The 10,685-nt window shown below is 43.0% G+C and overlaps 1 protein-coding gene across 1 annotated transcript; it reads left to right on the forward strand.

Annotated features, from left to right (window-relative positions):
- The first annotated feature begins 266 nt into the window (after nucleotides 1-266).
- LOC123175631 (disease resistance protein RGA5) lies at nucleotides 267-10,684 on the forward strand. Its single transcript, XM_044590257.1, has 3 exons — nucleotides 267-1,150; nucleotides 8,388-10,383; nucleotides 10,490-10,684. Exons 1-2 carry the CDS (start codon nucleotides 330-332, stop codon nucleotides 10,360-10,362), a joined length of 2,796 nt encoding a protein of 931 aa, XP_044446192.1. The 5' UTR covers nucleotides 267-329; the 3' UTR covers nucleotides 10,363-10,383; nucleotides 10,490-10,684.
- Nucleotide 10,685: the final 1 nt, after the last annotated feature.

Raw genomic sequence — 10,685 nt, forward strand, 5'->3', positions numbered from 1 at the left:
AATTGACTTGGACCAACTTGGTAGCAGCACCCAACGCGAGGAGAGTACAGCCCATGACATCTGAGCATCGTTCAACGTGGGGCGGCATAACTTTAGCATATCTTAATTAAGCAAGTGGATTGATTACTTGTTTTATTAGAGCAACTTGATGCAAAACTAATTGTTTAAATATGGCCGGTCGATGCAATCATGCAACTAATTAAGCTAGCTGGCTAGCGCTATAAGCCCGATCAAGAGGGGTAGCATCATTCCGCTTACACTGCTTTCGCATCCAATTCATACACACAAAACTAACTGAGCGAGCTTCTGAGCTAGCACCAAGCGCAACCATGGAGGCGGCTCTGGTGAGTGCGGCGACGGGTGCCTTGAAGCCCGTCCTTGGGAAGCTGGCCACCATTTTGGGTGACGAGTACAAGCGTTTCAAAGGCGTGCGTGGTGAGATCAAATCGCTCTCTAGCGAACTCACCGCCATGGAAGCGTTTCTTCTGAAGATGTCAGAGGAGGAGGATCCTGATGTTCAGGATAAGGTGTGGATGAATGAGGTCCGGGAGCTCTCCTATGACATGGAGGACTCCATTGATGACTTCATGCAAAGTGTCGGCAGCGAAGATACAAAGCCAGATGGCTTCTTGGAGAAGATGAAGAACTCATTGGGAAAGATGGGGAAGATGAAGGCTCGTCGGCGAATAGGCAACGAGATAGGAGATCTGAAGAAGCAAATCATCGAGGTGGCGGAGAGGAATGCAAGGTACAAGGCCCATGAGGCCTTCTCCAAGGCCAAGAATACAACCATTGATCCTAGAGCTCTTGCTATCTTTCAGCATGCCTCCGAGCTTGTCGGAATTGATGAACCCAAGGCTGAGTTAATTAAACTATTGACTCAAGGTGTGTCAACACAAGAGAAAATAAAGTTGGTATCCATAGTAGGATCCGGTGGAATGGGCAAGACAACTCTTGCAAATCAAGTGTATGAAGATCTCAAAGGAGAATTCCAATGTCAGGCCTTCATATCTGTGTCTAGAAATCCAGAGATGATGAATATCATGAGAACTATTTTTAGTGAAGTCAGTGGGAAAGATTATGCTAACACTGAAGCAGGTAGTATACAACAACTCATTAGCAAGATCGCCGATTTCCTGGCAGACAAAAGGTACAATTTCTATTTTGACCTCTCATTCTCAAGTATATAGTTAATAAAGTTATTTAGGTACTTCACATCTTAATCATCTTGTATTTTTGTAAAAAACTAGTTCCGTGTAGGTTGATGCCCATTTAATTTATCAGTTGGTACAAAAAGTTTTGTGTCAATTGGATGTTGATGCCAAGTAAATAAAAATAGAAAGAGGACCAAAAACCACATATCTTAGGAACCACATCCGTGATTTATGTCCTTTAGTTTACCTTTGGTATTAAAAAATGTTTAAACACAGCTACTCCTATCATTGAGCATATTAGATAGCCTTAGAGTAACTATAATAAGGGGTTTATAGGCGGACGAGGATTTAGAGCTTTCAGGTGCTCCGCACCCCTATATGTACAATACCATGAAAACCATACCAAGAAATTTGATAAAAAAATCTGGGATTTTGGAATATCAAACGTGGTTTACCGACGTACTCCCGTCTGAGATTTGGTGAAAAAAATACCAGGAAACGTATTCGCGGCAAAAAAGAAAAAAATTTCCTATGTATAGCAAAACACTGTTTGGGTACATTTTTTTCCGGGCAGTAATTCCTTCGCCACGGATAGGTTTTTGGGTATTTTTTTCACGAAATTTCACATGGGAGTAGACTGGGGGACCAGGTTTGACATCCCGAAATTTTAGTTTTTTTTGATTTTCTGGGAATTTTTTACGAATATTTTTCCTATAGGGGTGCGGAGCACCAGGGAGCTCCTGTGTATTTTCCGTTTATAGTCTGCTTACATGACACTATCATCTATACCAAGTACAATGGACTCTCCTACAAGAGTCACCTCTACAGATGCTCCAAGGCAAATTAATATCTAATAGCTAATATCATCATATGTACTATGACAAAGGATAATAATAGAGCCATTTGCTGGCAATATCTCATTAGCATGTGACCTATGGTTAGTCTAATAGCATACCTATATAATAGTAAGCTATACAAATATACTACCCAACTAATATCGAACCTACCTCACTACAAAGTTTTTTGAATCCCATGCTATTGGTGGGAATAAATCTACAAGCCGCTTCTTTTCTTTTCCTCCAACTTAGCACAAATATGATGTGGCAACTTCTATAGCCTCCTTACGTCATTTTATTATACTTGCTCCAATAGCCATGCTCTTAGGGAGTAGATCAAGTAGCTAACCTCGGCCCTCTAGTACTAAAATCACTCATACATTTTATAAGAGTAACTCTAACAAAGTCTTCGTATTGGAAGCCTCCATAAAGAGCATGGATCACTCTCCATAATATTTTGGAGGCTGTCCAGGCGACACACAAACTAAGAGTCCCCACACCAGAGCCTCCATAATTATTTTTCATTCTCATTTTTTGGCTGAATCAACTCATAAGTTATATACACTCAATTGGAGAGATTCAACACTTCCGAGGAAACATTGCATTACCAGGTTCTTACTAAGAGGGGGGGGGTGGCTTAGCGAAATTTTCATAGCATAGGTGTTCAAAATTTATCGCTTTTACATATATGTAGAGATCATATATAGCGTGATTTCAAGCCCCACTTCGATGGGGAATACGATGCATGGGGCACGTGCATATGGGACGAGGCAGGTCAAACTCTAGGAGCGGCTATGTGTTGGTCCGCCGCCGCCACAACGGTCACCGAGGCCGGGGACGGCTTGACCGGCGGAGGGAATGCCCAAGATGGCGCGATCCGATATGGTAATTTCACCATCACCTCGCCGAAACATGGACCATTTGGCATCCTCTCTCTTTGTTGTAAACTCCTATCCAACAACAGTTTCCTAGAAGTTTTCGCTGAGGCAGACGACCGAGGCGTAGGCTGCATAGTGCTCAGCCCATGCCCCTTTAACAGTGAGGCGACAGGGAGCCGACCCTTGAATCTAGCTTTGAGGATACCCCTCCTTCCCATACATGATCTTCATGTCGTCGTACTGGGGATCCCAATCTAGCACGTGCATCAGAGGATACCAATCTTCCCACTCAACGAGAAGGTTGGGATCCTCCCAGTGCATCACACCGATCTAATTAAATTCCTTCTCATCAGTGATGTGGGCATCCTCTTCCTCCTCTTCCTCCTAGTCCAACATCCATTCCTCCTCCTCTGCGAGCGCCATCCAGTCCGGCCACATGGAAAGTGACATGGTGAGCATGCTGAAAGTGAAAGTGGAGCTGTGGGGGGAGGGGAGATGAGCCAACATGGGGAAGCAAAAACTATTTTATAGCCGCGGGCCATGGGTGGTGGGAATAATATGGAAAGTAACATGACAAAAAATGACGTAGGCAGTTGGCTAGGCGGTCACCACCATTAACTGGCTCGTTTCCCATTACCGAAAAAGGCTTTCGCCCCGCTTTATAGATAAAGCAAACCGCCACAAGACATACAACCACAACAGGTTCACACACACACACCCAAGTACCACAACAAAGTCATAGGGAATTGCTGAGGGCACAGCTCAACAAGCCCAAAGAAAATAGAAAAAAGAAACAAAGCGAGAGAAGATGAGCGTATTCCTGTCTACACTACTGTAGGGAGAGAAGATGTGACGCATGAGAGGATGAGGAGACAAGTGAAACTTTCACCCATGTGTGTGGTTGGCAATGGAGCGCACTCCAAAGCAATGCCCCCAAACCTCTAAGTATTGAGGGGGGCAAGATGGTGGCTAGATCGGCCTTTTCATCCAAAATCACTAAATGGACGTTTATTATGGTGACAGAGAACATTTGGAGACCAAGCTAGAGGTTCTCCAATGTGGGATTTTTTTTGTTTTCCTGCCTATATTAACTAGGCTCATGCCTCTTATATTTTGAACATGTCATGTGGGAGGGATATCCCCACCTGAATACTGATTCTATTTCAAAGAAAATGATCTGGTATATGAGGGACACCTGGCCGAGAGCCATGATCCAATTTTTGAGGAAGAGCGGATCTAAAACCTTCATCAATGAGGAAAGCCATATCGAAAAACCATACAGCCTGAGGGGTCAACATAATGCCGAAGCAAGAACAGGAAAACATAAAACACCTCTCATGGTGAGAAGAGGATATTATTATGTTGCTGAGAAGGAAACCGACATGGTGAGATGATGCATGTTGACGCGGTAACTATGTATGTGGTAAGAAAGGAGGCTCTCATGGAGACAAGAGGATATTAGTGTGTTGCTGAGAAGGAAACTGACATGGTGAGACGATGCATGTTGACGCGGTAACTATGTATGGGGTAAAAAATGAGGCTCTCCTGGTGAGAATAGGATATTAGCGTGTTGCTGAGAAGGAAACTGACATGGTGAGAGACAAGTTCACCAGGTTTCACCTTGCAAGGAGGAGAATGGCAAGCCACCATCATGGGAGTGGTGCACATCAGAGTCACCACATCAACATGCATCGTCTTTTCTAATCGGCGGCCGCCGACATGGCATTCTCCTGGATTTCTCTTGTTTTAGCACAGCACACCGATGCCTCCTGAACACAACACCCATGCCAACATACGATTCCGACAACTGGCTGTCACCAACCAATGCAGGGCTGGCAAAAAAAGGGAAGGAGAAATGGGAGGCAAAAGTGCTCTTTGGACTTGAGAGGTGTGAAGGTTGCCCGCACATGGAGTATCCCGTCGTAGGACACGACCCAGCACGGGGAGAGTGAGGGGCACCATAGGCCACCAGAACAGGAAGAGGCGGGTTGGAGCATGATGGCTCAAGTGGGCGATGATGGTCGGAGTTGGCACGCTCGACGTCACCTTAGTCATGGAGGGAACGAGGTGGAATGGTGAACCAGAGCGCCGAGAACGCAACCCAGACCCATTGATGGAGCAAGGGTTTGGCTAGGAGTGCGTGCCGCACGCACATTAGCACAAGGTGGCGGAGAAGGAGTGTGTTAGGCTTGGAGGTAATTGGGGTGGATCGCCACTTGGGGGTACAAGGATGCGTTAGGACACAACCGTGAAGAGGTGGAAGGTGGTGGTGGAGCAGGGCATCGAATGTGTGGCAACTCCATTAATAGGGAGGGTGAAGTGGTAGCTATGATAGAGAATCTGACGCACCGGCTTGCGTCGCCCAACACGGGCATGCGAAGGTGAAGCCCACAGTCATGACACCCGATTGTAGCGGAGCCGGAGAGGCGCGTCTGGCATAGTGCACAGGGATCTCAGGGGGGAGGGACTGACACAGATATGAGCGTGTCGGGCTGGACGAGGTGAGGCTAATGGGGGAGGTTAGTCACATGGGGCAAGGAACTAGATCTGTTCGTGGTGATGGAGCCGAGATAGGGAGAAGGGGGCGCAGACGTGGGTCGCGTGCGTCCTCTCCTCTGCCATCTGCCATTGGGGCTTTTCCTTTATGCCTCCTCCGGCCACTGCATGAGGATGATGGGCGGCCACGGAGTTTTTTGTCAGTGGCGGTGCGGAGCCCTCCGGAGTCACGATAGCAACCCATGATGCATCACCAGGTTCCCTCGAATGTTCACTGCAATGGCCTTTAACCATCTTATCAGCTCACTTCTCTTCATAAGTTTTTTGCGATCAAACCATTTTTTGGAGTACTTTATCTCATTACCAGTTTTGGGTAGGCTATGCCATGCACGTCACCTTATTTCTCGGCCACCTTCTCCTTCAGTGATCCCTTCAAACTAAAGATGTACTCCCTCCGTCTGAAAAAGCTTGTCCCTCAAATGAATATATCTAGTACCAAGTTAGTGCTAGATACATCTATTTAAACCATTTTTTGGAGTACTTTATCTCATTACCAGTTTTGGGTAGGCTATGCCATGCACATCACCTTATTTCTTGGCCACCTTCTCCTTCAGTGATCCCTTCAAACTAAAGATGTACTCCCTCCGTCTGAAAAAGCTTGTCCCTCAAATGAATATATCTAGTACCAAGTTAGTGCTAGATACATCCATTTAAACCATTTGAGGGATAAGCTTTTTCTAACGGAGAAAGTACCAGATCACCCAACTCCCCATAATCTGCCTAACAAATTAGCACGTACCAATATACGCACAAGATTTGTGTCAGCAATAGACGCAAGTTTAACACATGTGTCAGATTTCTTACTTAGGGTATTTATTTATGAGAATCAATGGGAGAAATAATTGATTTGTCAGTCAAAAACAGTCTCCGTGGTGGTGGGCGACAGAGCAAGGAGCTGTGGACTTCTCGCGGGTCATGTTTAGCCAATGAAATCTTGAGAGTGGTGGAGTTGGTCGGCATGACGGTGACTACCCAACTCATGACTTCTGTTTTCTCCGGGTCCGCCTCCGTCTTAGGGTTGTGGCTACCTCATTTGGTTGCTGCGTGGAGACCTTCGAGGAATGGTTGCTTCGACCACTCTCTTCTACAACGGCATAAATGGATGGATTACTAATTACAGCACATAAATCCCGTTATATGAGCAAAATGATCGCATAACCAAGAATGAATGTCCCTTGTTTATCAGGGTTTATTCTCTTTGGTTATTTTAGCACGTGCCCATAATTTTTTTAATTAGAGCCAAACCAGCACATTCTCTTTTATTGGTATGTGCCCACAATTTCTTTTAATTATAGCTAACCAACATTTTCAATTTTATTGGCACGCGCAAGCTATCACTGGCAATAATTTATGGAGTCCCTCATTCTACTCATGATTCTTGAAACAACTTTCTTATTGTCAGACAACCTTCTTATTTCCTAACAACCTAGGGACATATAAAAATTGGTGTGATTTAGTATAATGCTCTAAGGTGGGACTATTCATATCATAATTTCAAGCTAGCTGAGTTGATTTTGGCCATCAGCACAATACGAAAGGTCCGTAGTTCAATCCCCTCGCGGCCTAAATTTTTTGTTGCTCATCTGTCTAGGCACAGTTTGGTCCACCCGCGAGACAAACGGAAAACTTCAGAAATTATGTGTGGAACGGACGGAACAAAATCTATACGTATATTTTTCCTTTTCCTTGGGTTAGCAGCGTGGGAGCTACTATATGACACTAGTTGCGTCAAATAGCGCGTGGGACCCCTAGCAGTTCACGTCTGGGTCAGCCCACTGACAGGCAACAAAAGACCTCATCTGTAAGGTGCAAGTAAAACTAAAAAAAGGACACATTAAATGATAAACTCATGGCCTCAAATACTCAACCACGTGCTGCTAGCGACCAGAACAAACGCATAATGCTAACCAATGGCCAGTGCGAATATTATTAATTATATTGTTGCGTCATATTTGAAACATTTTTTGATTTTTTTAACTTCTAAAATAATACATATTATGAATTGCCCAATATTCATAGAAACCTGAAATATTTTTTTGAAAATTCCGCACATTTTTGGAAAACATGAAAAAAAATTAAACATGATCATTTTTTATTCACAATTTTTTGAAACAATGAGCCTTTATAAAAATATACGTTTTTTAATTTGTGAACAGTTTTTAAAAACAGGAACGTGTTTTGTACATTCAGAACAATTTCATAAACTATATTTTTAAACGGGAACATTATTTTGTATTTGCGAACATTTCGCTAAAACTAGAATATTTTCCGAATTTCTATTTTTTAAATGCATAGTTTTAGATAATCTCGATTTTTTGGAAAAAATCATTTTAAAAAATTGGGAACATTTTTTGAATTTTGAACAAATTGGGAAAGAGATTTTTTTTAGGTTCTGAACAGTTTCAAAATTGGAACACAATTTTAGAAGTTTAAAAGTTTTCGAAAATTTGAACAAAAATTGTAATTTTGAACATTTTTTAATTCACGGAAGAAAGAAAAAATTGGAAAGAAAAAGAGAATGGAACAGAAAAATAACCGGGTCGGCCCAGTCTTGGGCGCCCTGTGCGAAAGCCCTGACTAAGTGTCGCGGCGTACCGCACATAGTGTTTTTCCGTATGCGTGGGCAGGAAAATAAGCGAGTTGTCTTTGTTGGTCCAGAACGCGCATAACCCACATACGAAATTCTGGAGAAATCAGTTTTCCTTTTCTAGCAGACAGACACACTTGTGTCGAAAAGAAAAACAGATAGACGCACAAAAATTTAGCACCACCTCGGATAGAAAAAAAAAATCTTTTCAACGGTGAATGGATGAAAGTCGGAGAAACACACCTTGCTTTATTAGTAGATATAGATTTGTATGTTGCCACCGTGAACATGTTTATTGTTTTATGTATTTGTCTATCTTATTTTATACGACTTTATTTCATTACCACACTGATATCAACCATGTATCCTTGTGTAGGTATTTTGTTGTTGTTGATGACATATGGGATGTGGATACATGGCATGTTCTTAAGCATGCATTTCCGGTGAAAAGTTCAGGCAGTATCATAATCACTACTACTCGTATAAATGATGTTGCTGAATCATGTCGTTCAACACCATTTAGTGGAGATATTTATTGCATAAGGCCTCTTGACATGGTGCACTCCAGGCAATTGTTTTACACAAGATTATTCAACGTCGAAGAAAATTGCCCCTCATACCTTAAAAAGGTTTCTGAGCATATTTTGAGAAAATGTGCTGGATTGCCTTTGGCAATCATTGCTATATCTGGTTTGTTGGCTAATACTGAAAGGACAGAGGGTCCATGGAAACAAGTTGAAGATTCGATTGGTCGAGCACTTCAAAGAAATCCCAGTGTTGAAGGAATGATGAAGATACTATCACTTAGTTACTTTGATCTGCCTGCTCATCTGAAATCTTGTCTTTTATGTTTGAGTATATTCCCTGAAGATTCTGTTATCAGTAAGAAAATTTTGATAAAGAGGTGGATTGCTGAAAGATTAATTCATACAGAAGCCGGATATAGTACAACATATGAGTTTGGTGAAAGGTGTTTTAATGAGCTCATCAATAGGAGTTTGATCCAACCCGCGGAAACCAACAAATATGGTATGGTAAAGTACTGTCGAATTCATGACACAGTTCTTGATTTCATCATATCCAAATCCATCGAAGAAAACTTTGTTACTTTGGTAGGTGTTCCTAGTTTAACTGTTGGCACACGAGTTCGCCGGCTGTCCCTGCAAGCCGGCAAGCAAAAAGAATTGATAGTGCCAAAAGGCTTGGTGTTGTCTCATGTCCGATCACTTGATGTGTTTGGAGAATCTGTGAAAATCCCTTCTATGGATAAGTTCAGGCATTTGCGTTTTCTGGACTTTGAAGGTTGCAAACAACTGGAGAACCATCATCTTAAAAATATAGATAACTTGTTTCAGCTGAGGTACCTGAGCCTTCATGGGGTGAAGAAAGTAAGCAACCTCCCAGAACAAATTGGACGCCTATGGTGCTTAGAGATACTGGACTTAACTGATACGTCTGTTTATGAGTTACCAGCATCTATTGTCAATCTCAAGAGACTGGTGCACCTATTGGTAAACCTGTATGTAACACTTCCTTGTGGAATTCCCAAGCTGCAAGCACTGGAGAAATTGAAGCATGTCAATGTCTATTGTCAGTCATTTAACTTCCTGCAAGAATTTGAGCAGATGCAGAGTCTTAAAGTATTGCACCTTCATTTTGAGGATTATTATTTTGTTGAGGGAATGGACGCTGAAAATGAGTCCAAGAAAACTATTATTGCCACTTCCCTTACAAACCTAGGGAACCTTCTCTCTCTAACTGTTTGTGACGGCCCTGAATTTGTAAGGGAGTCTTTGTGCCCTATGCCACTTAGCCTCCAGAAGCTGAAAGTCTTGAATTCTAGTATTCCCCATGTTCCAAATTGGGTGGGCTCCCTTATCAACCTCCAGAAATTACGCCTTGAATTGGTGAGAGCTGAGCAGGAAGATTTATATATCCTTGGAGGCTTACCTGTTCTGCATTGTCTGATTCTGAGAATTGATGGCCATGAAATTAGAAATACCTCATTAACAGAAGAGCTCGAAGTTACAAGGGTCATAGTCTGTGGTGAAGTTGGATTCCCATGCTTGAGGATATTTATTTTTGATAGTCAGTGTGCTGTGATGAATTTGACCTTTGCGGCTGGAGCCATGCCCTTGGTAGATGACCTCTTGATAGTATTTAACGCAGAAGAAACTGGGTCTCCCGGTACCAGCGGTGATTTTGATCTCGGAATAGAAAATCTCCTCAGCCTCGTTAAAATCAGATGTGTAGTATGGGGAGACGAGGACGACAGAGTTGAGGCTGCAGAAGCTGCCATTCGGGAAGCAGCCAACGCACATCCCAACCGCCCTACTCTACGCTTGGACTGATAATGCGTTGCCGGAATCAAGGTACTAACTTTTTCTCCCATGAAAGAGCATGTACTTTAATCTACAAGATCTATTTATCTCTCTCATTGCCTCACATGATTGTTCGTCTGTCTTTTTGAGCAATTAGGGTGCAACGCCAAAGGTTCATCATCACTGCATTTCTAAGATCGAAACATTCATCATTCTCTGCGAGGATGGATCTGCCTCCCTGCACCCTGCTGGTACGTACTTAGTCAAACCTAGTATATCTTTATTCTCGTTGTCGTGCATACTATACTCCCAGAATCCCTAGCTAGAGAACTGCGTTCTGTACCCTTAAGATA

Source organism: Triticum aestivum, unplaced genomic scaffold, assembly GCF_018294505.1.
Source record: "Triticum aestivum cultivar Chinese Spring unplaced genomic scaffold, IWGSC CS RefSeq v2.1 scaffold98062, whole genome shotgun sequence".
NCBI classification, from domain to species: domain Eukaryota; kingdom Viridiplantae; phylum Streptophyta; class Magnoliopsida; order Poales; family Poaceae; genus Triticum; species Triticum aestivum.

What these genes read in the sequence shown, in the direction of transcription:
- LOC123175631 (XM_044590257.1), top strand. Translation starts at nt 330, where the DNA reads ATGGAGGCGGCTCTGGTGAGTGCGGCGACGGGTGCCTTGAAGCCCGTC. An exon ending in GATTTCCTGGCAGACAAAAG is followed by an intron (nt 1,151 to 8,387) that starts GTACAATTTCTA and finishes ATCCTTGTGTAG; the next exon opens with GTATTTTGTTGTTGTTGATG.